Below are 26,587 nucleotides of genomic sequence, written 5' to 3'. Positions count from 1 at the left end.
GCGGGAGAGGGAACAGGGGGGACCCCGGAGAGCGGGAGAGGGAAAGGGGGACCCCGGAGAGAGGGAGAGGGAAAAGGGGGACCCCGGAGAGAGGGAGAGGGAAAAGGGGGACCCCGGAGAGCGGGAGAGGGAAAAGGGGGACCCCGGAGAGCGGGAGAGGGAAAAGGGGGACCCCGGAGAGCGGGAGAGGGAAAAGGGGGACCCCCGGAGAGAGGGAACAGGGGGACCCCGGAGAGCGGGAGAGGGAAAAGGGGGACCCCGGAGAGCGGGAGAGGGAAAAGGGGGACCCCGGAGAGCGGGAGAGGGAAAAGGGGGACCCCCGGAGAGCGGGAGAGGGAAAAGGGGGACCCCGGAGAGCGGGAGAGGGAAAGGGGGACCCCGGAGAGCGGGAGAGGGAACAGGGGGGACCCCGGAGAGCGGGAGAGGGAACAGGGGGGACCCCGGAGAGCGGGAGAGGGAACAGGGGGGACCCCGGAGAGCGGGAGAGGGAACAGGGGGGACCCCGGAGAGCGGGAGAGGGAACAGGGGGGACCCCGGAGAGCGGGAGAGGGAACAGGGGGGACCCCGGAGAGCGGGAGAGGGAACAGGGGGGACCCCGGAGAGAGGGAACAGGGGGGACCCCGGAGAGAGGGAACAGGGGGGACCCCGGAGAGAGGGAACAGGGGGGACCCCGGAGAGAGGGAACAGGGGGACCCCGGAGAGCGGGAGAGGGAACAGGGGGACCCCGGAGAGCGGGAGAGGGAAAGGGGGACCCCGGAGAGAGGGAGAGGGAAAAGGGGACCCCGGAGAGAGGGAACAGGGGGACTCCGGAGAGCGGGAGAGGGAAAGGGGGACCCCGGAGAGCGGGAGAGGGAAAGGGGGACCCCGGAGAGAGGAAACAGGGGGACCCCGGAGAGCGGGAGAGGGAAAGGGGGACCCCGGAGAGCGGGAGAGGGAAAGGGGGACCCCGGAGAGCGGGAGAGGGAAAGGGGGACCCCGGAGAGAGGGAGAGGGAAAAGGGGACCCCGGAGAGAGGGAACAGGGGGACCCCGGAGAGCGGGAGAGGGAAAAGGGGGACCCCGGAGAGCGGGAGAGGGAAAAGGGGGACCCCGGAGAGCGGGAGAGGGAAAAGGGGGACCCCGGAGAGCGGGAGAGGGAAAAGGGGGACCCGGGAGAGCGGGAGAGGGAAAGGGGAACCCCGGAGAGCGGGAGAGGGAAAGGGGGACCCCGGAGAGAGGGAACAGGGGGACCCCGGAGAGCGGGAGAGGGAAAGGGGGACCCCGGAGAGAGGGAAAGGGGAACCCCGGAGAGCGGGAGAGGGAAAGGGGGACCCCGGAGAGAGGGAACAGGGGGGACCCCGGAGAGGGAACAGGGGGGACCCCGGAGAGGGAACAGGGGGGACCCCGGGGAGAGCGGGAGAGGGAAAAGGGGGACCCCGGAGAGCGGGAGAGAGGGAAAAGGGGGACCCCGGAGAGCGGGAGAGGGAAAAGGGGGACCCCGGAGAGCGGGAGAGGGAACAGGGGGGACCCCGGAGAGCGGGAGAGGGAACAGGGGGGACCCCGGAGAGCGGGAGAGGGAAAAGGGGGACCCCGGAGAGCGGGAGAGGGAACAGGGGGGACCCCGGAGAGCGGGAGAGGGAAAAGGGGGACCCCGGAGAGCGGGAGAGGGAACAGGGGGGACCCCGGAGAGAGGGAACAGGGGGACCCCGGAGAGCGGGAGAGGGAAAGGGGAACCCCGGAGAGCGGGAGAGGGAAAGGGGGACCCCGGAGAGCGGGAGAGGGAACAGGGGGACCCCGGAGAGCGGGAGAGGGAACAGGGGGACCCCGGAGAGCGGGAGAGGGAACAGGGGGACCCCGGAGAGGGAACAGGGGGACCCCGGAGAGCGGGAGAGGGAACAGGGGGGACCCCGGAGAGAGCGGGAGAGAGGGAAAAGGGGGACCCCGGAGAGCGGGAGAGGGAAAGGGGGACCCCGGAGAGAGCGGGAGAGAGGGAAAAGGGGGACCCCGGAGAGCGGGAGAGGGAAAGGGGGACCCCGGAGAGAGCGGGAGAGAGGGAAAAGGGGGACCCCGGAGAGCGGGAGAGGGAAAGGGGGACCCCGGAGAGCGGGAGAGGGAAAGGGGGACCCCGGAGAGCGGGAGAGGGAACAGGGGGACCCCGGAGAGCGGGAGAGGGAACAGGGGGACCCCGGAGAGCGGGAGAGGGAACAGGGGGGACCCCGGAGAGCGGGAGAGGGAAAGGGGGACCCCGGAGAGCGGGAGGGAAAAGGGGGACCCCGGAGAGCGGGAGAGAGGGAAAAGGGGGACCCCGGAGAGAGCGGGAGAGAGGGAAAAGGGGGACCCCGGGGAGAGAGGGAAAAGGGGGACCCCGGGGAGAGAGGGAAAAGGGGGACCCCGGGGAGAGAGGGAAAAGGGGGACCCCGGGGAGAGAGGGAAAAGGGGGACCCCGGGGAGAGAGGGAAAAGGGGGACCCCGGGGAGAGAGGGAAAAGGGGGACCCCGGGGAGAGAGGGAAAAGGGGGACCCCGGAGAGAGAGGGAAAAGGGGGACCCCGGAGAGAGCGGGAGAGAGGGAAAAGGGGGACCCCGGAGAGAGCGGGAAAAGGGGGACCCCGGAGAGAGCGGGAGAGAGGGAAAAGGGGGACCCCGGAGAGAGCGGGAGAGAGGGAAAAGGGGGACCCCGGAGAGAGCGGGAGAGAGGGAAAAGGGGGACCCCGGAGAGAGCGGGAGAGAGGGAAAAGGGGGACCCCGGAGAGAGCGGGAGAGAGGGAAAAGGGGGACCCCGGAGAGAGCGGGAGAGAGGGAAAAGGGGGACCCCGGAGAGAGCGGGAGAGAGGGAAAAGGGGGACCCCGGAGAGAGCGGGAGAGAGGGAAAAGGGGGACCCCGGAGAGAGCGGGAGAGAGGGAAAAGGGGGACCCCGGAGAGAGCGGGAGAGAGGGAAAAGGGGGACCCCGGAGAGAGGGAAAAGGGGGACCCCGGAGAGAGGGAAAAGGGGGACCCCGGAGAGAGGGAAAAGGGGGACCCCGGAGAGAGGGAAAAGGGGGACCCCGGAGAGAGGGAAAAGGGGGACCCCGGAGAGAGCGGAAGAGAGGGAAAAGGGGGACCCCGGAGAGAGGGAAAAGGGGGACCCCGGAGAGAGGGAAAAGGGGGACCCCGGAGAGAGGGAAAAGGGGGACCCCGGAGAGAGGGAAAAGGGGGACCCGGGAGAGAGGGAAAAGGGGGACCCCCGGAGAGCGGGAGAGGGAAAAGGGGGACCCCGGAGAGAGCAGAAGAGGGAAAAAGAGGGGGACTCCGGAGAGAGCGGAAGAGGGAAAAAGAGGGGGACTCCGGAGAGAGCGGGAGAGGGAAAAGAGGGGGACCCCGGAGAGAGGGAAAAGGGGGGGACCCCGGAGAGCGGGAGAGAGGGAAAAGGGGGGGACCCCGGAGAGAGGGAAAAGGGGGGGACCCCGGAGAGAGGGAAAAGGGGGGGACCCCGGAGAGAGGGAAAAGGGGGGGACCCCGGAGAGAGGGAAAAGGGGGGGACCCCGGAGAGAGGGAAAAGGGGGGGACCCCGGAGAGAGGGAAAAGGGGGGGACCCCGGAGAGAGGGAAAAGTGGGGGAAAGTGGGGGACCCCGGAGAGAGGGAAAAGGGGGGACCCCGGAGAGGTAGAAATGGGGGAGTGAGAGGGGAGCCCTGGAGAGGAGGAAAAAAGGGAAGCTGGAGCGAGAGGATGGCCCCGGAAAAGGGGGTGCGAGGGGGGGCTCCAGGGGAGCAAGAGGGAGAAGAGGGACCTGGGGAAGGAGAAAAGGGGGGACTCTGAGAGGGAAAAGAGGGGGCCCCAAAGAGCGGGAGGGAGAGGGGGGACTCAGAGGGAAAAGAGGGGGCCCCGGGGGAGCAAGAGGGAGAAAAGTGGGCTCTGGGGAGTGGGAGGGAGAAAAGGGGGTCTCAGAGTGGGAAAAGAGGTTGACCCGGAGAATGGGAGGGGGAAAAGGGGGGCCTCGGGGAGCAGGAGGGGGAAAAGGGGGGCCTCGGGGAGCAGGAGGGAGAAAAGGGGAGCCTCAGAGAGTGGGAGGGAGAAAAGGGGGCCCCGGAGAGGGAAAAGGGAGAAAACGACCACAATAAAAGAGAGGGAGGGAGGCCCCGGAGAGGGAGAGAAAGGGGGGGGGGGTCTGGGGAGATGGGTCCCCAGGGAGAAAGAAAGAGGTGGCCCGGGGAGCAAAGGGAAAAGAGGGGGCCCCGGGGAGGGAGAAGAGGGGGGCCCGGGGAGCAAGAGGGAGAGCAGGAGCTCCAGAGAGGGAAAGGGGGGGGCCCGGGGAGCAAGGTGGGGAAATGGGGGGCCCAGGACAGCTAGACGGAGAAAGGGGGACACCGGGGAGTAAGAGAATGGGGGGAGCCTTGAGAGAGGGCAATGGTAGAGAGAAAGGTAGGGTCAAGAGGGAGAGGGGGGGCCCTGGGGAGTGAGAGGAGGGGGGTTAATGGGGGGATTTGAGAGGGAGAGAGGAGGGGCACCAATACAGCATCTTTTATTGACTGAGCGGTTGGATAATCTCACCCCTCAATGCAATCTGCTGCTCCCTGGTTTCTGCCATTGTGGGCAATTGACTATATTCTATTGCTATCTGTTATCAAATGTTTCAGTCCTGCTGATGTTTAAATCGCCCTGTACTGCTGTGCCCCGAGACCCTTAACTGGGTTATGTGAGGGGGCGACACATTACCTTGCACTTGTATCTTAATTTTCAACAGGGCGACCCCCGATCAGTTATTGATATTCTGATATTTTATGTGGGGTCTGGGAAATTTCTAGAGGACTAATGTTATTTTATACTCCAGAGCTGCACTCACTGTTCTGCTGGTGCAGTCACTGTGTACATACATTACATTACTAATCCTGAGTTACCTCCTGTATTATACTCCAGAGCTGCACTCACTATTCTGCTGGTGCAGTCACTGTGTACATACATTACTGATCCTGAGTTACCTCCTGTATTATACTCCAGAGCTGCACTCACTATTCTGCTGGTGCAGTCACTGTGTACATACATTACATTACTAATCCTGAGTTACCTCCTGTATTATACTCCAGAGCTGCACTCACTATTCTGCTGGTGCAGTCACTGTGTACATACATTACATTACTGCTCCTGAGTTACCTCCTGTATTATACTCCAGAGCTGCACTCACTATTCTGCTTGTGCAGTCACTGTGTACATACATTACATTACTGCTCCTGAGTTACCTCCTGTATTATACTCCAGAGCTGCACTCACTATTCTGCTGGTGCAGTCACTGTCTACATACATTACATTACTGATCCGGAGTTACCTCCTGTATTATACTCCAGAGCTGCACTCACTATTCTGCTTGTGCAGTCACTGTGTACATACATTACTGATCCTGAGTTACCTCCTGTATTATACTCCAGAGCTGCACTCACTATTCTGCTGGTGCAGTCACTGTGTACATACATTACATTACTGATCCTGAGTTACCTCCTGTATTATACTTTAGAGCTGCACTCACTATTCTGCTGGTGCAGTCACTGTGTACATTACATTACTGATCCTGAGTTACCTCCTGTATTATACTCCAGAGCTGCACTCACTATTCTGCTGGTGCAGTCACTGTGTACATTACATTACTGATCCTGAGTTACCTCCTGTATTATACTCCAGAGCTGCACTCACTATTCTGCTGGTGCAGTCACTGTGTACATACATTACATTACTGATCCTGAGTTACCTCCTGTATTATACTCCAGAGCTGCACTCACTATTCTGCTGGTGCAGTCACTGTGTACATTACATTACTGATCCTGAGTTTCCTCCTGTATTATACTCCAGAGCTGCACTCACTATTCTGCTGGTGCAGTCACTGTGTATATACATTACTGATCCTGCTTTACCTCCTGTATTATACTCCAGAGCTGCACTCACTATTCTGCTGGTGCAGTCACTGTGTACATACATTACATTACTGATCCTGAGTTACCTCCTGTATTATACTCCAGAGCTGCACTCACTATTCTGCTGGTGCAGTCACTGTGTACATACATTACATTACTGCTCCTGAGTTACCTCCTGTATTATACTCCAGAGCTGCACTCACTATTCTGCTGGTGCAGTCACTGTCTACATACATTACATTACTGATCCGGAGTTATCTCCTGTATTATACTCCAGAGCTGCACTCGCTATTCTGCTTGTGCAGTCACTGTGTACATACATTACTGATCCTGAGTTACCTCCTGTATTATACTCCAGAGCTGCACTCACTATTCTGCTGGTGCAGTCACGGTGTACATACATTGTATTACTGATCCTGAGTTACCTCCTGTATTATACTCCAGAGCTGCACTCACTATTCTGCTGGTGCAGTCACTGTGTACATACATTACATTACTGATCCTGAGTTACCTCTTGTATTATACTCCAGAGCTGCACTCACTATTCTGCTGGTGCAGTCACTGTGTACATACATTACATTACTGATCCTGAGTTACCTCCTGTATTATACTCCAGAGCTGCACTCACTATTCTGCTGGTGCAGTCACTGTGTACATACATTATATTACTGATCCTGAGTTACCTCCTGTATTATACTCCAGAGCTGCACTCACTATTCTGCTGGTGCAGTCACTGTGTACATATATTACTGATCCTGAGTTACCTCCTGTATTATACTCCAGAGCTGCACTCACTATTCTGCTGGTGCAGTCACTGTGTACATACATTACTGATCCGGAGTTACCTCCTGTATTATACTCCAGAGCTGCACTCACTATTCTGCTGGTGCAGTCACTGTGTACATTACATTACTGATCCTGAGTTACCTCCTGTATTATACTCCAGAGCTGCACTCACTATTCTGCTGGTGCCGTCACTGTGTATATACACTACAGTTCACAAGTTTGTTTTCCTCCAGATAATGTTGTCTTTTCCATGAATCTGCTCCTTGTATTCATCAGATGTGTTGCACAATGAATAGAGAACATCGTCCAATCAGTGACGAGGTCAGAAATAAGGATTTTTAGGTGAAATAATCATTTTCTCCTCACACTTGGCTTTCGGCACAGATCGCTCCTTTGCACAATTCCAGCTTTGCAGAGCTTTGGCATTCTAGGTGTTAATGTGCGGAGGTATCTGGAGATATTTCCCCCCACGCTCCCCCCCCCCTCCACAGGTTGGATTAGTTGATGGCCACTTTTTGGCACCATACGGTCATGCTGCTCCCACAACAGCTCTATAGGGTTGAGGTCTGGTGACTGGGCCCCTCCATTACAGATAGATACCAGCTGCCGGCTTCTTCCCTAAATAGTTCATGCATAATTTGGAGGTGGCTTTGGGTCATTGTCCTGTTGTAGGATGAAATTGGCTCCAGTCAAGCGCTGTCCACAGGGTATGGCATGGCGTTGTACAATGGAGTGATAGCGTTCCTTATTCAATATCCCTTTAACATTGTACAAATCTCACCCCAGACCATCACATTACCTCCACCGTGCTTGACAGAAGGCGTCAGGCAGTCTTCCAGCATCTTTTCAGTTGTTCTGTGTGATCCAAACACCTCAAACTTCGATTCGTCTGTCCATAACACTTTTTTCCAATCTTCCTCTGTCCAATGTCTGTGTTCTTTTGCCCATATTATTCTTTTCCTGTTATTAGCCAGTCTCAGATATGGCTTTTTCTTGGCCTCTCTCCCCTGAAGGCCGGCATACCGGAGTCTTCACTGTAGACGGTGACACTGGTGTTTTGCGGGTACTATGTAATGAAGCTGCAGTTGAGGACCTGTGAGGCGTGGATTTCTCACACTAGAGACTCTAATGTACTGGTCTTGTTGCTCAGTTGTGCAGCGCGGCCTCCACTTCTCTCTACTCTGGTTACAGCCTGTTTGTGCTCTCCTCAGTTGTGCAGCGCGGCCTCCACTTCTCTCTACTCTGGTTACAGCCTGTTTGTGCTCTCCTCAGTTGTGCAGCGCGGCCTCCACTTCCCTCTACTCTGGTTACAGCCTGTTTGTGCTCTCCTCAGTTGTGCAGCGCGACCTCCACTTCCCTCTACTCTGGTTACAGCCTGTTTGTGCTCTCCTCAGTTGTGCAGCGCGGCCTCCACTTCTCTCTACTCCGGTTAGAGCCTGTTTGTGCTCTCCTCAGTTGTGCAGCGCGGCCTCCACTTCTCTCTACTCTGGTTACAGCCTGTTTGTGCTCTCCTCAGTTGTGCAGCGCGGCCTCCACTTCTCTCTACTCTGGTTACAGCCTGTTTGTGCTCTCCTCAGTTGTGCAGCGTGGCCTCCACTTCTCTCTACTCTGGTTACAGCCTGTTTGCGCTCTCCTCAGTTGTGCAGCGCAGCCTCCACTTCCCTCTACTCTGGTTACAGCCTGTTTGTGCTCTCCTCAGTTGTGCAGCGCGGCCTCCACTTCTCTCTACTCCGGTTACAGCCTGTTTGTGCTCTCCTCAGTTGTGCAGCGCGGCCTCCACTTCCCTCTACTCTGGTTACAGCCTGTTTGTGCTCTCCTCAGTTGTGCAGCGCGGCCTCCACTTCTCTCTACTCCGGTTACAGCCTGTTTGTGCTCTCCTCAGTTGTGCAGCGCGGCCTCCACTTCCCTCTACTCTGGTTACAGCCTGTTTGTGCTCTTTTCTGTTCTGCAGCGCGGCCTCCACTTCTCTCTACTCTGGTTACAGCCTGTTTGCGCTCTCCTCAGTTGTGCAGCGCAGCCTCCACTTCCCTCTACTGTGGTTAGAGCCTGTTTGTGCTCTCCGCAGTTGTGCAGCGCGGCCTCCACTTCTCTCTACTCCGGTTACAGCCTGTTTGTGCTCTCCTCAGTTGTGCAGCGCGGCCTCCACTTCCCTCTACTCTGGTTACAGCCTGTTTGTGCTCTTTTCTGTTCTGCAGCGCGGCCTCCACTTCTCTCTACTCTGGTTACAGCCTGTTTGTGCTCTCCTCAGTTGTGCAGCGCGGCCTCCACTTCTCTCTACTCTGGTTACAGCCTGTTTGTGCTCTCCTCTGAAGGGAGGAGTACACACCGTTATGGGAAATCTTCAGTTTCTTGGCAATTTCTCGCGTGGAGTATCCTTCATTTCTAAGAATAGGAATAGACTGTCGAGTTTCACAGGAAAGTTCTCTTTTTCTGGCCATTTTGAGAGTTTAATGGAACCAACAAATGTAATGCTCCAGATTCTCATCTAGCTGAATGGAAGGTCAGTTTTATAGCTTCTCTAATCAGCAAAACTGTTTTCAGCTGTGCTAACATACTTGCAGAAGGGTTTTCAATGGATTTCTAAACATCCATTAGCCTTCTAACACAGCAAACACAATGTACCATTAGACACTGGAGCGGTGGTTGTTGGAAATGGGCCTCTATACACCTATGTAGATATTGCATTCAAAACCAGACGTTTGCCCCTAGAATAGTCATTTACCACATAACAATGTATAGAGGGGATTTCTGTGTCATTTAATGTTAGAGCTTCATTGGAAAAAATAAGGAAATATCTAAGTGACCCCAAAGTTTTGAGCTGTAGTGTATATATTATATAGTCATTACACACAGAAGAATAGATACCTCTGTGTGTAATGACTCTATATAATACATAGGAATAGATCCCTCTGTGTGTAATGACTCTCTATAATATATAGGAATAGATCCCTCTGTGTGTAATGGCTCTCTATAATATATAGGAATAGATCCCTCTGTGTGTAATGACTCTCTATAATATATAGGAATAGATCCCTCTGTGTGTAATGACTGTATATACTATATAGGAATAGATCCCTCTGTGTGTAATGACTCTATATAATATATAGGAATAGATCCTCTGTGTGTATTGACTCTATATAATATATAGGAATAGATCCCTCTGTGTGTAATGACTTTATATAATATATAGGAATAGATCCCTCTGTGTGTAATGACTCTATAATATATAGAAATAGATCCCTCTGTGTGTAATGACTGTATATACTATATAGGAATAGATCCCTCTGTGTGTAATGACTCTATATAATATATAGGAATAGATCCCTCTGTGTGTAATGACTCTATATAATAGGAATAGATCCCTCTGTGTGTAATGACTCTATATAATAGGAATAGATCCCTCTGTGTGTAATGACTCTATATAATATATAGGAATAGATCCCTCTGTGTGTAATGACTCTATATAATATATAGAAATAGATCCCTCTGTATGTAATGACTGTATATACTATATAGGAATAGATCCCTCTGTGTGTAATGACTCTATATAATATATAGGAATAGATCCCTCTGTGTGTAATGACTCTATATAATAGGAATAGATCCCTCTGTGTGTAATGACTCTATATAATATATAGGAATGGATCCCTCTGTGTGTAATGACTCTATATAATATATGCATTTGCATTTTTTGTTTTGAATTACTGACAAATTATCTTTTTGCTGATATTCTAATTTGAGATGTGCCTGTGTATAGTGATGTCACCATTTTGCTACAGTAAATGTATCAAAAATGAGTCATGTACAGTGTGAACACTTAGTTTCCCTCCGCTCTCTATACAGACACATCTGCAGGTTTTTCCCCTTCCTCTCTATACAGACACATCTGCAGGTTTTTCCCTCCGCTCTCTATACAGAAACATCTGCAGGTTTTTCCCCTTGCTCTCTATACAGACACATCTGCAGGTTTTTCCCTCCGCTCTCTATACAGACACATCTGCAGGTTTTTCCCCTTGCTCTCTATACAGACACATCTGCAGGTTTTTCCCTCAGGTCTCTATACAGACACATCTGCAGGTTTTCCCCTCAGTTCTCTATACAGACACATCTGCAGGTTTTTCCCTCAGTTCTCTATACAGACACATCTGCAGGTGTTTCCCTCAGCTCTCTATATAGACACATCTGCAGGTTTTCCTCCCGGTTTAGGTGAATTAGGAACCAAAATTATTTCTATTTGCCAAATGCCGGAATAATGAGCTCAGGCATTTTTATTACTTTCTGCACAGTGAAGTTTCCATACATCGAGTACTGTGCCTTTAAATAATATGGGACCGCCCATATGATGATGTCATGTCTTTGGAAGCTTCTGATAGGTTTATTGGCAACATCTGAGTTAATTAGAGACACACCTGTGGATACATTGTAATGCACACCTGAAACACACGGCTTCTTCATGTACCATCATGGGAAAGTCCAAAGAAATCAGCCAAGATCTCAGGAGGAGAATTGTGGACTTGCAGATGGGAATGTGCAGCCATCACACCGCTCAGGAAGGAGACTGGTTCTGTGCACCAGAGAGGAACGTGCTGTGGTCAGACATGTGCAGATCAACCCAAGAACAAAAGCAAAAGACCTTGTGAAGATGCTGCCGGAAGCTGGTAACATTGTGTCATTATCCACAGTAACACGAGTCCTGTATCAACATGAGCTGAAAGAGCACTCTGCCAGGAAGAAGCCATTACTCCAAAAAGACACAGAAAAAAGCCAGATTAATGTCTGCACATGCAACAGGAATAGAGTTGAGTGGATCGGCTATAATCTGGGTCTGACGTATCCGGATCTGGTTGCCGGTTAAGTCCGGATCCGATCCGGAATCCGCGGCTATGTAAATGAATGGGGAGTCTGATCCGGGAGAGAGAGAGCGAGAACCTTAATATGTGGAGACGTCCTGTGGTCTCTTCAAGATGGAATCAATTTTAGGGGTTCTGGCGGCAATAACCAACTTCCTCACTTGTCCAATCAGATTTCCAGCTTGTCCCTCTTGCAGACTCTCTCTTATTGCCGGCTGCAGCGCGTGCACAACACAGCGCATGGGATGAATAGGAAAGTGTTGTGAAGCAGCTTCTACAAGATCATCTAATCCTAAAGGATCATTTTGCTGTTCTTCTGTTGTAATATCTGCTTGTTCCTCAGTTACATGAGCAGCGCTGTGGCTCCATCTCACACACACTGAATGCTACATTCTCTTCTGGCTGTTGTTCATTCCTCTCATTCATCAGTGTAATTGCACTTATGTTTGAAGCATTGTCCTTTACAATAACAAGAACCTGCTCTTTTTTGAGTTCGTAATCTTGCAGAACTTTTTCCACTAAGTCCTGGAGAAACTGGAGGCCTCAAAAACGGATCCTCACACAGAATGAGCAGTCAGCTTGTGGAGTTTTTCTAATCTGCTTTTGCTATTGAGAGCATTATCTATGAGCTCAGAAACCTTTCAGGTGATGCGGTTTTTTAAAAAGCTGATCTGCTTTTACAGCTGAAAAACGTATCCTCAAAAAACGCTGTGTGTGAATGTGGCCTTAGATCAGGAATAGAACAGCCATTTATAGGACATTTCAGAACTTTCCCAAATTCCTATGAAAAATATTCAGCACATTCTGCACTGACCGCTGGACCCAATTTATTATATATTTTTAGGAGTCGGAGTCGGTGCATTTTATACCAACTCCACAGCCCTGGTCTTTATAAAAAGCGGAGGAAAAACCTCCAGATGTGTCTGTATAGAGCAGAGGGAAAAACCTGCAGATGTCTGTATACTGCAGCTCTGGAGCATAATACAAGATGTAACTCAGGATCAGTAATGTAATGTATGTCCACAGTGACTGCAGCAGCAGAATAGTGAGTGCAGCTCTGGAGCATAATACAAGATGTAACTCAGGATCAGTAATGTAATGTATGTACACAGTGACTGCAGCAGCAGAATAGTGAGTGCAGCTCTGGAGTATAATACAGGAGGTAACTCAGGATCAGTAATGTAATGTATGTACACAGTGACTGCACCAGCAGAATAGTGAGTGCAGCTCTGGAGTATAATACAGGAGGTAACTCAGGATCAGTAATGTATGTACACAGTGACTGCACCAGCAGAATAGTGAGTGCAGCTCTGGAGTATAATGCAGGAAGGTAACTCAGGATCAGTAATGTATGTACACAGTGACTGCACCAGCAGAATAGTGAGTGCAGCTCTGGAGTATAATGCAGGAGGTAACTCAGGATCAGTAATGTATGTACACAGTGACTGCACCAGCAGAATAGTGAGTGCAGCTCTGGAGTATAATACAGGAGGTAACTCAGGATCAGTAATGTATGTACACAGTGACTGCACCAGCAGAATAGTGAGTGCAGCTCTGCAGCATAATACAGGAGGTAACTCAGGATCAGTAATGTAATGTATGTACACAGTGACTGCACCAGCAGAATAGTGAGTGCAGCTCTGGAGTATAATACAGGAGGTAACTCAGGATCAGTAATGTATGTACACAGTGACTGCACCAGCAGAATAGTGAGTGCAGCTCTGGAGTATAATACAGGAGGTAACTCAGGATCAGTAATGTATGTACACAGTGACTGCACCAGCAGAATAGTGAGTGCAGCTCTGGAGGATAATACAGGAGGTAACTCAGGATCAGTAATGTATGTACACAGTGACTGCACCAGCAGAATAGTGAGAGCAGCTCTGGAGTATAATACAGGAGGTAACTCAGGATTAGTAATGTAATGTATGTACACAGTGACTGCACAAGCAGAATAGTGAGTGCAGCTCTGGAGGATAATATAGGATGTGTATGTGTGTTTGTGTATAATTTGTGGCTTCTTGGATTGTATATACGGTGTTTCTTCAGTACATTGATTTGTGATTTCCTGGGTGGTTTCTGTGTATTGGATGTTGGGGGGTTTCTGTGTTTTCCGGGGTTTGCGGCGTCGTCCTCTGACATTTCTCCTCCTTGGCTTTTGGTCTCTTATCTTCACCTCCCACATGTCTGATCCCAGATGACGCCCAGTCACGGTCGCTGCAGTTGTAGCATTCAGTGCATGAAGCAGAAAGCTCAGGATGAGCTACATGCAGTCATTTTTAATAATTTTTTCTCCTGTTTTGTACAGGAGAAGTTAGACTTTATAATTAAGAAATTACACAATATTTCATTTTTTTTTGTGTGAATAGAGGAATAAGCGTTTGTTTTTGATCACATTGATAATTCTCACTGAATGATCCGTAAACTGAACTTTAATTTTTTCAAAACAAAATTATTTATTCAAAGTCCCAATTTTTAGCTTTTTTATTTTCATTTATAATCCCATTATTTTTGCATTTTTTTCCTTTCATTTTCCACATTATTATTATTATTATTATTATTATTATATATTTGTATATTTTTGATTTAATTCCTTGGCTTTTCCAATTCCTCTGCTTGCTGTCAGTGAATGTGATTTAGAGCTGCCTACCGTTTTAAAGTTTTTCCTGCACGGCGATGGCCGCCTGTATCGTCACCATGAGCGGGTAGAGTTCCCCCCACCTGGTGTCATCTGGTCAGGTCCCTCCAATTATCAATGGTTTTCATTCACTGACAGCAAGCAATGGTTGGGAATTGAAATATAAGGTCTGTTAGAAATGCAGGATTGTTTAATGCGGAGGTGATCTAAAATGTTTTCTAGGGCCAGCGCCCCCTTTGCTTGTGGCTGTGTCCGCTATTGCACCCCAGGTGACTGTCAGAAAAAGCCAATGTAGAAAAAGAGGGCGCTGGAGGAATTGACATGGCGGCTGCTTATCTCCTCCAGGCAGCGCTCAGCATTCATGACAATCGCATCTTTATTGATAGAATCTGCAGAGGTGGGAGGCGCCCCCCCCCCCTTGTGGGTAGGTGCCCCCCTCCCCCCCCTTGTGGGTAGGTGCCCCCCTTGTGGGTAGGTGCCCCCCTCGCCCCCCTTGTGGGTAGGTGCCCCCCTTGTGGGTTGGTGCCCCCCTTCCCCCCCCCCCTTGTGGGTAGGCGCGCCCCCCCCCCTCTTGTGGGTAGGTGCCCCCCCCCTTGTGGGTAGGTGCCCCCCCTCCCCCCCCCTTGTGGGTAGGTGCCCCCCCCCTTGTGGGTAGGTGCCCCCCTTGTGGGTAGGTGCCCCCCTCCCCCCCCTTGTGGGTAGGCGCCCCCCCCCCTCTAGTGGGTAGGCGCCCCCCCTCCCTCTTGTGGGTAGGCGCCCCCCCCCTCCCTCTTGTGGGTAGGCGCCCCCCCCCTCCCTCTTGTGGGTAGGCGCCCCCCCCCCTCCCTCTTGTGGGTAGGCGCCCCCCCCCCTCCTCTTGTGGGTAGGCGCCCCCCCCCTCCCTCTTGTGGGTAGGCGCCCCCCCCCTCCCTCTTGTGGGTAGGCGCCCCCCCCCCTCCCTCTTGTGGGTAGGCGCCCCCCCCCCTCCCTCTTGTGGGTAGGCGCCCCCCCCCTCCCTCTTGTGGGTAGGCGCCCCCCCCCCTCCCTCTTGTGGGTAGGCGCCCCCCCCCCTCCCTCTTGTGGGTAGGCGCCCCCCCCTCCCTCTTGTGGGTAGGCGCCCCCCCCCTCCCTCTTGTGGGTAGGCGCCCCCCCCTCCCTCTTGTGGGTAGGCGCCCCCCCCTCCCTCTTGTGGGTAGGCGCCCCCCCCCTCCCTCTTGTGGGTATGCGCCCCCCCCTCCCTCTTGTGGGTAGGCGCCATAGATCACCAGCTCCTCCTCACTGTGCTCCGCTCTCCAGCTCCTCCTCCTCCTCACTGTGCTCCGCTCTCCAGCTCCTCCTCCTCCTCAATGTGCTCCGCTCTCCAGCTCCTCCTCCTCCTCAATGTGCTCCGCTCTCCAGCTCCTCCTCCTCCTCAATGTGCTCCGCTCTCCAGCTCCAGCTCCTCCTCAATGTGCTCCGCTCTCCAGCTCCTCCTCCTCCTCAATGTGCTCCGCTCTCCAGCTCCTCCTCCTCCTCACTGTGCTCCGCTCTCCAGCTCCTCCTCCTCCTCACTGTGCTCCGCTCTCCAGCTCCTCCTCCTCCTCACTATGCTCCGCTCTATCGGGCTCAAGGACACCGTTCTTTCCTGGTTCTCCTCTTACCTCTCTGACCGCTCATTCACTGTATCCTTTGCCAGCTCCTCTTCCTCTTCCCCTTACGGTCGGGGGTCCCCAGGGGTCAGTCCTCGGCCCCCTCCTGTTCTCTCTATACACAGCCCCTATTGGACACACCATCAGCAGATTTGGTTTCCAGTCCCATCTCTCTGCTGATGACACCCAACTGTACCCCTCTTCTCCTGACATCACCGCTGCACTATTACACAATACTACCGATTGTCTGTCCCCTGTCTCCAGCATCATGTCCTCCCTCTATCTAACACTGAACCTGCCAGAAACTGAACTTCTCCTGTTTCCTCCCTCTCCCAACCTTCCAACACCCAATATTACCATTTCTGTGTGTGGCTCTACCATTACCCCCAGCAGCACGCCCGCTGTCTTGTGTGGCTCTACCATTACCCCCAGCAGCACACCGCTGTCTTGTGTGGCTCTACCGTTACCCCCAGCGGCACGCCCGCTGTCTTGTGTGGCTCTACCATTACCCCCAGCAGCCGCCCGCTGTCTTGTGTGTGGCTCTACCATTACCCCCAGCAGCCGCCCGCTGTCTTGTGTGTGGCTCTACCATTACCCCCAGCAGCCGCCCGCTGTCTTGTGTGTGGCTCTACCATTACCCCCAGCAGCATGCCCGCTGTCTTGTGTGTGGCTCTACCATTACCCCCAGCAGCACGCCCGCTGTCTTGTGTGTGACTCTACCATTACCCCCAGCAGCACGCCCGCTGTCTTGTGTGGCTCTACCATTACCCCCAGCAGCACGCTCGCTGTCTTGTGTGGCTCTACCATTACCCCCAGCAGCACGCCCGCTGTCTTGTGTGTGGCTCTACCATTACCCCCAGCAGCCGCCCGCTGTCTTGTGTGTGGCTCTACCATTACCCCCAGCAGCCGCCCGCTGTCTTGTGTGTGGCTCTACCATTACCCCCAGCAGCACGCCCGCTGTCTTGTGTGTGACTCTACCATTACCCCCAGCAGCACGCCCGCTGTCTTGTGTGTGACTCTACCATTACCCCCAGCAGCACGCCCGCTGTCTTGTGTGTAACTCTACCATTACCCCCAGCAGCACGCCCGCTGTCTTGTGTGTAACTCTACCATTACCCCCAGCAGCACGCCCGCTGTCTTGTGTGTAACTCTACCATTACCCCCAGCAGCACGCCCGCTGTCTTGTGTGTGGCTCTACCATTACCCCCAGCAGCACGCCCGCTGTCTTGTGTGTGGCTCCACCATTACCCCCAGCAGCACGCCCGCTGTCTTGTGTGGCTCTACCATTACCCCCAGCAGCACGCCCGCTGTCTTGTGTGTAACTCTACCATTACCCCCAGCAGCACGCCCGCTGTCTTGTGTGTGACTCTACCATTACCCCCAGCAGCCGCCCGCTGTCTTGTGTTTGGCTCTACCATTACCCCCAGCAGCCGCCCGCTGTCTTGTGTGGCTCTACCATTACCCCCAGCAGCACGCCCGCTGTCTTGTGTGTGGCTCTACCATTACCCCCAGCAGCACGCCCGCTGTCTTGTGTGGCTCTACCATTACCCCCAGCAGCACGCCCGCTGTCTTGTGTGTGTCTCTACCATTACCCCCAGCAGCCGCCCGCTGTCTTGTGTGGCTCTACCATTACCCCCAGCAGCACGCCCGCTGTCTTGTGTGGCTCTACCATTACCCCCAGCAGCCGCCCGCTGTCTTGTGTGTGGCTCTACCATTACCCCCAGCAGCCGCCCGCTGTCTTGTGTGTGGCTCTACCATTACCCCCCAGCAGCACGCCCGCTGTCTTGTGTGTGGCTCTACCATTACCCCCAGCAGCACGCCCGCTGTCTTGTGTGGCTCTACCATTACCCCCAGCAGCACGCCCGCTGTCTTGTGTGGCTCTACCATTACCCCCAGCAGCACGCCCGCTGTCTTGTGTGTGGCTCTACCATTACCCCCAGCAGCACGCCCGCTGTCTTGTGTGTGGCTCTACCATTACCCCCAGCAGCACGCCCGCTGTCTTGTGTGTGACTCTACCATTACCCCCAGCAGCATGCCCGCTGTCTTGTGTGTGGCTCTACCATTACCCCCAGCAGCACGCCCCGCTGTCTTGTGTGTGACTCTACCATTACCCCCAGCAGCACGCCCGCTGTCTTGTGTGGCTCTACCATTACCCCCAGCAGCACGCCCGCTGTCTTGTGTGGCTCTACCATTACCCCCAGCAGCACGCCCGCTGTCTTGTGTGTGGCTCTACCATTACCCCCAGCAGCCGCCCGCTGTCTTGTGTGTGGCTCTACCATTACCCCCAGCAGCCGCCCGCTGTCTTGTGTGTGGCTCTACCATTACCCCCAGCAGCACGCCCGCTGTCTTGTGTGTGACTCTACCATTACCCCCAGCAGCACGCCCGCGCTGTCTTGTGTGTGACTCTTACCATTACCCCCAGCAGCACGCCCGCTGTCTTGTGTGTAACTCTACCATTACCCCCAGCAGCACGCCCGCTGTCTTGTGTGTAACTCTACCATTACCCCCAGCAGCACGCCCGCTGTCTTGTGTGTAACTCTACCATTACCCCCAGCAGCACGCCCGCTGTCTTGTGTGTGGCTCTACCATTACCCCCCAGCAGCACGCCCGCTGTCTTGTGTGTGGCTCCACCATTACCCCCAGCAGCACGCCCGCTGTCCTTGTGTGTGCCTCTACCATTACCCCCCAGCAGCACGCCCGCTGTCTTGTGTGTAACTCTACCATTACCCCCAGCAGCACGCCCGCTGTCTTGTGTGTGGCTCTACCATTACCCCCAGCAGCACGCCCGCTGTCTTGTGTGTGGCTCTACCATTACCCCCAGCAGCACGCCCGCTGTCTTGTGTGTGGCTCTACCATTACCCCCAGCAGCACGCCCGCTGTCTTGTGTGTGACTCTACCATTACCCCCAGCAGCACGCCCGCTGTCTTGTGTGTGGCTCTACCATTACCCCCAGCAGCACGCCCGCTGTCTTGTGTGTGGCTCTACCATTACCCCCAGCAGCGACGCTGCTGGGGTCTTGTAGCAGCACGCCCGCTGTCTTGTGTGTGGCTCTACCATTACCCCCAGCAGCACGCCCGCTGTCTTGTGTGTGGCTCTACCATTACCCCCAGCAGCACGCCCGCTGTCTTGTGTGTGGTTCTACCATTAACCCCCAGCAGCACGCCCGCTGTCTTGTGTGTGGCTCTACCATTACCCCCAGCAGCACGCCCGCTGTCTTGTGTGTGGCTCTACCATTACCCCCAGCAGCACGCCCGCTGTCTTGTGTGGCTCTACCATTACCCCCAGCAGCACGCCCGCTGTCTTGTGTGTGGCTCTACCATTACCCCCAGCAGCACGCCCGCTGTCTTGTGTGTAACTCTACCATTACCCCCAGCAGCACGCCCGCTGTCTTGTGTGTAACTCTACCATTACCCCCAGCAGCACGCCCGCTGTCTTGTGTGTGGCTCTACCATTACCCCCAGCAGCACGCCCGCTGTCTTGTGTGTGGCTCTACCATTACCCCCAGCAGCCGCCCGCTGTCTTGTGTGGCTCTACCATTACCCCCAGCAGCACGCCCGCTGTCTTGTGTGTGGCTCTACCATTACCCCCAGCAGCACGCCCGCTGTCTTGTGTGTGACTCTACCATTACCCCCAGCAGCCGCCCGCTGTCTTGTGTGTGGCTCTACCATTACCCCCAGCAGCCGCCCGCTGTCTTGTGTGGCTCTACCATTACCCCCAGCAGCACGCCCGCTGTCTTGTGTGTGGCTCTACCATTACCCCCAGCAGCCGCCCGCTGTCTTGTGTGTGGCTCTACCATTACCCCCAGCAGCCGCCCGCTGTCTTGTGTGTGGCTCTACCATTACCCCCAGCAGCCGCCCGCTGTCTTGTGTGTGGCTCTACCATTACCCCCAGCAGCCGCCCGCTGTCTTGTGTGTGGCTCTACCATTACCCCCAGCAGCCGCCCGCTGTCTTGTGTGTGGCTCTACCATTACCCCCAGCAGCACGCCCGCTGTCTTGTGTGTGGCTCTACCATTACCCCCAGCAGCACGCCCGCTGTCTTGTGTGTGACTCTACCATTACCCCCAGCAGCACGCCCGCTGTCTTGTGTGTGACTCTACCATTACCCCCAGCAGCACGCCCGCTGTCTTGTGTGTAACTCTACCATTACCCCCAGCAGCACGCCCGCTGTCTTGTGTGTAACTCTACCATTACCCCCAGCAGCACGCCCGCTGTCTTGTGTGTAACTCTACCATTACCCCCAGCAGCACGCCCGCTGTCTTGTGTGTGGCTCTACCATTACCCCCAGCAGCACGCCCGCTGTCTTGTGTGTGGCTCTACCATTACCCCCAGCAGCACGCCCGCTGTCTTGTGTGTGACTCTACCATTACCCCCAGCAGCATGCCCGCTGTCTTGTGTGTGGCTCTACCATTACCCCCAGCAGCACGCCCGCTGTCTTGTGTGTGACTCTACCATTACCCCCAGCAGCACGCCCGCTGTCTTGTGTGGCTCTACCATTACCCCCAGCAGCACGCCCGCTGTCTTGTGTGGCTCTACCATTACCCCCCAGCAGCACGCCCGCTGTCTTGTGTGTGGCTCTACCATTACCCCCAGCAGCCGCCCGCTGTCTTGTGTGTGGCTCTACCATTACCCCCAGCAGCCGCCCGCTGTCTTGTGTGTGGCTCTACCATTACCCCCAGCAGCACGCCCGCTGTCTTGTGTGTGACTCTACCATTACCCCCAGCAGCACGCCCGCTGTCTTGTGTGTGACTCTACCATTACCCCCAGCAGCACGCCCGCTGTCTTGTGTGTAACTCTACCATTACCCCCCAGCAGCACGCCCGCTGTCTTGTGTGTAACTCTACCATTACCCCCAGCAGCACGCCCGCTGTCTTGTGTGTAACTCTACCATTACCCCCAGCAGCACGCCCGCTGTCTTGTGTGTGGCTCTACCATTACCCCCAGCAGCACGCCCGCTGTCTTGTGTGTGGCTCCACCATTACCCCCAGCAGCACGCCCGCTGTCTTGTGTGTGCCTCTACCATTACCCCCAGCAGCACGCCCGCTGTCTTGTGTGTAACTCTACCATTACCCCCCAGCAGCACGCCCGCTGTCTTGTGTGTGGCTCTACCATTACCCCCAGCAGCACGCCCGCTGTCTTGTGTGTGGCTCTACCATTACCCCCAGCAGCACGCCCGCTGTCTTGTGTGTGGCTCTACCATTACCCCCAGCAGCACGCCCGCTGTCTTGTGTGACTCTACCATTACCCCAGCAGCACGCCCGCTGTCTTGTGTGTGGCTCTACCATTACCCCCAGCAGCACGCCCGCTGTCTTGTGTGTGGCTCTACCATTACCCCCAGCAGCACGCCGCTGTCTTGTGTGGCTCTACCATTACCCCCAGCAGCACGCCCGCTGTCTTGTGTGTGGCTCTACCATTACCCCCAGCAGCACGCCCGCTGTCTTGTGTGTGGCTCTACCATTACCCCCAGCAGCACGCCCGCTGTCTTGTGTGTGGTTCTACCATTACCCCCAGCAGCACGCCCGCTGTCTTGTGTGTGGCTCTACCATTACCCCCAGCAGCACGCCCGCTGTCTTGTGTGTGGCTCTACCATTACCCCCAGCAGCACGCCCGCTGTCTTGTGTGTGGCTCTACCATTACCCCCAGCAGCACGCCCGCTGTCTTGTGTGTAACTCTACCATTACCCCCAGCAGCACGCCCGCTGTCTTGTGTGTGGCTCTACCATTACCCCCAGCAGCACGCCCGCTGTCTTGTGTGTGCCTCTACCATTACCCCCAGCAGCACGCCCGCTGTCTTGTGTGTGGCTCCACCATTACCCCCAGCAGCACGCCCGCTGTCTTGTGTGTGGCTCTACCATTACCCCCAGCAGCACGCCCGCTGTCTTGTGTGTCTCTACCATTACCCCCAGCAGCACGCCCGCTGTCTTGTGTGTGGCTCTACCATTACCCCCAGCAGCACGCCCGTTGTCTTGTGTGTGGCTCTACCATTACCCCCAGCAGCACGCCCGCTGTCTTGTGTGGCTCTACCATTACCCCCAGCAGCACGCCCGCTGTCTTGTGTGTGGCTCTACCATTACCCCCAGCAGCACGCCCGCTGTCTTGGGGTGATATGTGACCCTGATCTTTCCTTCGCTCCCCACATTCGGTCACTCGCTCGTTCTTGTCACTTCCACCTCAAAATCATCTTGAGAATTCGTCCTTTTCTTACCGCTGACTCTTACTGTCGCTCTCATTCATTCTCGCCTGGATTATTGTAACTCTTTACTAATTTGGTCTCCCTGTTACTAAACTCTCCCCTCTCCAATCCATTCTGAATGCCGCAGCCAGGATCATTGTCCTCTGCAGCTGCTTCACTGATGCCTCTGCTCTGTGCCAGTCATTGCACTGGTGACCTATCCGCTACAGAGTTCAATATAAACTTATCACTCTCACTCACAAAGCTCTTCACAGTTCTGCACCGCCCTACATCTCCTCCCTCATCTCTTGTCTATCACCCCACCTGTCCTCTCCACAGTGCTGCACCGCTCTACATCTACTGCCTCATCTGTCTATCACTCCACTCGTCCTCTCCACAGTGCTGCACCGCCCTACTACATCTCCCTCATCTCTATCACCCCACCCATCTTCTCCATAGTGCTGCACCCCCCCCTACATCTCCTCCCTCATCTGTCTATCACCCCACCTGTCCTCTCCACAGTGCTGCACCGCTCTACATCTCCTCCCTCATCTGTCGATCACCCCACCCGTCCTCTCCACAGTGCTGCACCGCTCTACATCTCCTCCCTCATCTGTCTATCACCCCACCCGTCCTCTCCACAGTGCTGCACCCCCCTACTACATCTCCCTCATCTCTATCACCCCACCCGTCCTCTCCACAGTGCTGCACCGCTCTACATCTCCTCCCTCATCTGTCTATCACCCCACCCGTCCTCTCCACAGTGCTGCACCCCCCTACTACATCTCCCTCATCTCTATCACCCCACCCGTCCTCTCCACAGTGCTGCACCGCTCTACATCTCCTCCCTCATCTGTCTATCACTCCACTCGTCCTCTCCACAGTGCTGCACCGCTCTACATCTCCTCCCTCATCTCTATCACTCCACTCGTCCTCTCCACAATGCTGCACCGCCCTACTACATCTCCCTCATCTCTATCACCCCACCCATCTTCTCCACAGTGCTGCACCGCCCTACATCTCCTCCCTCATCTCTATCACCCCACCCATCTTCTCCACAGTGCTGCACCGCTCTACGTCTCCTCCCTCATCTCTGTCTATCACCCCACCCATCTTCTCCACAGTGCTGCACCGCCCTACATCTCCTCCCTCATCTGTCTATCACCCCACCCGTGCCCTCCGCTCTGCTTATGACCTAAGACTGACCTCCTCAACAATTCGATCCTCCCACTGCCACTGAACACACTACCAAGAGCAATCCGATTAATTCCCAACATCCACACCTTTTTAAGCGGGCCCTAAAAACGCATTTCTTCAGACCGGCCTATCCCCTCACTGCCCTGATCTAATCTAGTCCCTTTCTGCCCTTCATATAATGCACTTCCAGTCCTCGTCCCCTGTACCGGTATAAATGCTGGCTGGTGAGCAGTCCACGTAGCTGGGTGTGAATCCCCTATTAATCGATGGCTGGACCATATATGACCAGCTTCCCCCCCCCCATTCACCTTCTGTGCCCCCCTATTTCCTCATAGACTGTAGCTTACGAGCGCGGCCCTCACTCCTCCTGGGATCTGAATGTTGTTATTTTGTATTGTCTCATATTGTCTGTACAAGTCCCCTCTGAATTGTAAAGCGCTGCGGAATATGTTGGCGCTATAGAAATAACATTATTATTATTAATAATACTATTGTGGGTAGGTGCCCCCCTTGGCGTGACTGGGTGGGTGACAGGTGGCCCCCTGTGAGGGGGTGGGAGATGAGCGGCTCCTCAGTAAGATTGCAGCTTCTGTAACATCTGATTTTGTTTCTGTCTTTTTTTTTCAGGGGGAATTTGAGGGGTTCAGTGACGCGGAGTCCGAGAAGAGTTCTCTGCGCCTCGCCCTGCGCTCAAATAAAGGTAAAGAGACGAATCTGTACCTGGAGGTGCTAATAATAATGTCTGTGTACCCCAGTGTCCGGGAGCCGGGTCATGTGACCCCTGTGACGCTTTTATCCTGGGCCGGGTCATGTGACCCCTGTGACACTTTGTATCCTGGGCCGGGTCATGTGACCCCTGTGACACTTTGTATCCTGGGCCGGGTCATGTGACCCCTGTGACACTTTATATCCTGGGCTGGGTCATGTGACACTTTGTATCCTGGGCCGGGTCATGTGACCCCTGTGACACTTTATATCCTGGGCTGGGTCATGTGACACTTTGTATCCTGGGCTGGGTCATGTGACCCCTGTGACGCTTTGTATCCTGGGCTGGGTCATGTGACCCCTGTGACGCTTTGTATCCTGGGCTGGGTCATGTGACCCCTGTGACGCTTTGTATCCTGGGCTGGGTCATGTGACCCCTGTGACGCTTTGTAACCTGGGCTGGGTCATGTGACCCCTGTGACGCTTTGTATCCTGGGCTGGGTCATGTGACCCCTGTGACACTTTGTATCCCTAGACGTGACACTTTGTATTGCTGCTATCAGCCATATCCAGCTGAGGGGAGGCGGGGGGCATGGACCCCAGAACACTTGTCATCTGCTCCTCTTTGGGTCAGACATAGATGTACCGGGATCTGCGTCCAATAGGTGGCGCTAGAGTCCTCTTTGGAGGAGAGCTGATTTGCATACCTTTTTCCTAGGGAGCATTGCCGGGGTCATGAAGCACCTGTCTATGGGACGAGACCCTCAATGCTCCTGACCCATGTCTCCCTGAGGGTTTGGGGGGGGGGGGGAAGCCGGCTGTCAGGTTGCTCGCCCCCTGTGAGGACAAGGCCAAAACTTTCCTATATGACTTTATGCAAAGACAGTCCATCAGCATGTTGGGAGGGGGCTCCGGAACCAGGAAGGGGGGCCCTGAAACTGAGAGGGGGGCCCCGGAACCAGGAAGGGGGGCCCTGGAACTGGAAGGGGGGCCCCCAAGAGGGGGGGCCCCGGAACCAGGAAGGGGGGCCCCAAGAGGGAGGGCCCGGAATCGGGAGGGGGGCCCCAAGAGGGGGGCCCCCAGAACCAAGAGGGGAGGGCCCTGGAACAGGGAGGGGGGCCCAGAGGGGAGGCGGCCAAGCATGTAACCAGGAGGGGGGCCTGAAGGGGGTGGTGGATTGCCGGAATCGGGAGGAGGGGCCCTGGGGCCGTTCGCATTAAGTCACGGTCAGAAAGTGACAGGCATGTAAAAGGTTAACAGCAGCAATCGGAGCCATCCCTGGTCTCCGCTGAGTCCGCGCTATTCTCGCTCCCCGCCGTGCTGCGTACATAGACGGCGGGGTATGACTGACATTCCTGCAACCAATTCTATTAATTTTTTATTTTTTCTGCAGGTCCAAGATCTAAGTCCTCGGCTCACTCTGCCCCATCTGTGAAGTGTCGCTCCATGCTGGCGAGTCCCGCCACCCCCAGCGTTCAGCCGGCCAGTGTCAGTGCGCCATGCGTGACGCAGGAGTGCCCCTCCACGCCCGTCAGGCCGCAGACGAGCCCCGCACCGCCTAAGATTAAGCAGAGTTACACCCCTGAGAAGATCGTCCGGGTGCACCTGACACAGCTGGACCCCTCTCTGTACAGTCTCACCTCTACCACTTTTCTGATTCCCAAAACGGAAACGCCGAAACCCCCCGCCGCTTCATCACCCAGCCTTACCGTCTGCCCTGAAAAAAAGCCACATCCCAACGATGCTGCTAAGCCGCCAAATTGCTCCACGCTCTCTCCTGTCCCCAACAGGCGCCCGAAGAGGAGTGGAAAACAGACTAGTCCTCGTCACCGGGCTCAGACGTCACCCGCCTACAAGTAAAGCCGGCGCCTCAGAAGTGGACAGTCTCCCGGATCCTCCTGCTGGGGAGAGCAAGAGCCAAGGACCTCGTGAACGTCGTTCCTCAGATCTGGTTGTCGCCAAACTGAAGACACTGATTTTTTCAAAGCAGAAGACTCAGGAGAAGACGTCTTCAGCCGTCGTCGGCCGTTCAGAAGAATCAAAAAGCCAGGGAGGAGAGGTCGGAGAGCAGAGCTCCGAGGGGGCACCATCGGCCAAAGACAGACCCAAACGACGAAGATTGAGGGACCGACATGTCCCAAAGGTGAAGTGGAAGCTGCGCGGCGGCTGTAGAGAGGAGAGGGAATGGGAAGTAGAGGTAGAAACGGCAACGTACGAAGAGAGGAAGAAACTACTGATTGACCCGAACTGTAAACCATCTTCTGTGCCTGCCGCAGAAGAAACCACGTCTACACGGGAAGGAACCACTGATCAAACCCAGAACGCCGGCCAAGATGGCCACGAAGAAGACAAGGCGGCCAGCGAAGAAGCAGAGGAAGACATCGGAGAGCCCGAGGAGGAATCTCCTGAGGATCAGTCCAATATGAGGCTGAAGAGACCCTTCCAGAGTTAGCAGTGATGGACACGACGGAGATGCCGGCCCCCGGTGACACGCTAGGTGACAAGTCTCAGCCGCCTCTTCCACCTATAAAGATTAAGATTATGCGGAAGGATAAGAAGGACAGGTTGAAGCGAGCGCAGAAGGCGGAGCGCATGGCGCAGCAAAGGATGATGATTAAGATGAAGAAAGCCCAGAAGAAGGCCCAGGCCAAAGCTGAACCCCCGGCCAAAGCTGAACCCCCGGCAGCCAACGTGGAGACCCCCAATAACGACAGCGATGGCTTCCTCAAGCCACCAGCGAGCGTCAGACCTTCCCGCGTTATTAAAATGCCTCGCAGA

At 55.0% G+C, this 26,587-nt stretch overlaps 1 protein-coding gene across 1 annotated transcript in view; it reads left to right on the top strand.

Annotated features, from left to right (window-relative positions):
- The window catches only part of KMT2B (lysine methyltransferase 2B), a 140,752-nt gene that overhangs the window by 424 nt on the left and 113,741 nt on the right, over positions 1-26,587 (top strand). The window contains 4 exon segments of the mRNA XM_075328330.1: positions 23,732-23,804; positions 25,203-25,660; positions 25,662-26,231; positions 26,234-26,585. Of these exon segments, the coding sequence (XP_075184445.1) occupies positions 23,732-23,804; positions 25,203-25,660; positions 25,662-26,231; positions 26,234-26,585 (1,453 nt within the window).

The sequence above is a fragment of the Anomaloglossus baeobatrachus genome, chromosome 11 (assembly GCF_048569485.1).
Source record: "Anomaloglossus baeobatrachus isolate aAnoBae1 chromosome 11, aAnoBae1.hap1, whole genome shotgun sequence".
Taxonomy (NCBI): domain Eukaryota; kingdom Metazoa; phylum Chordata; class Amphibia; order Anura; family Aromobatidae; genus Anomaloglossus; species Anomaloglossus baeobatrachus.
This window is presented reverse-complemented; position numbering and strand designations above follow the sequence as displayed.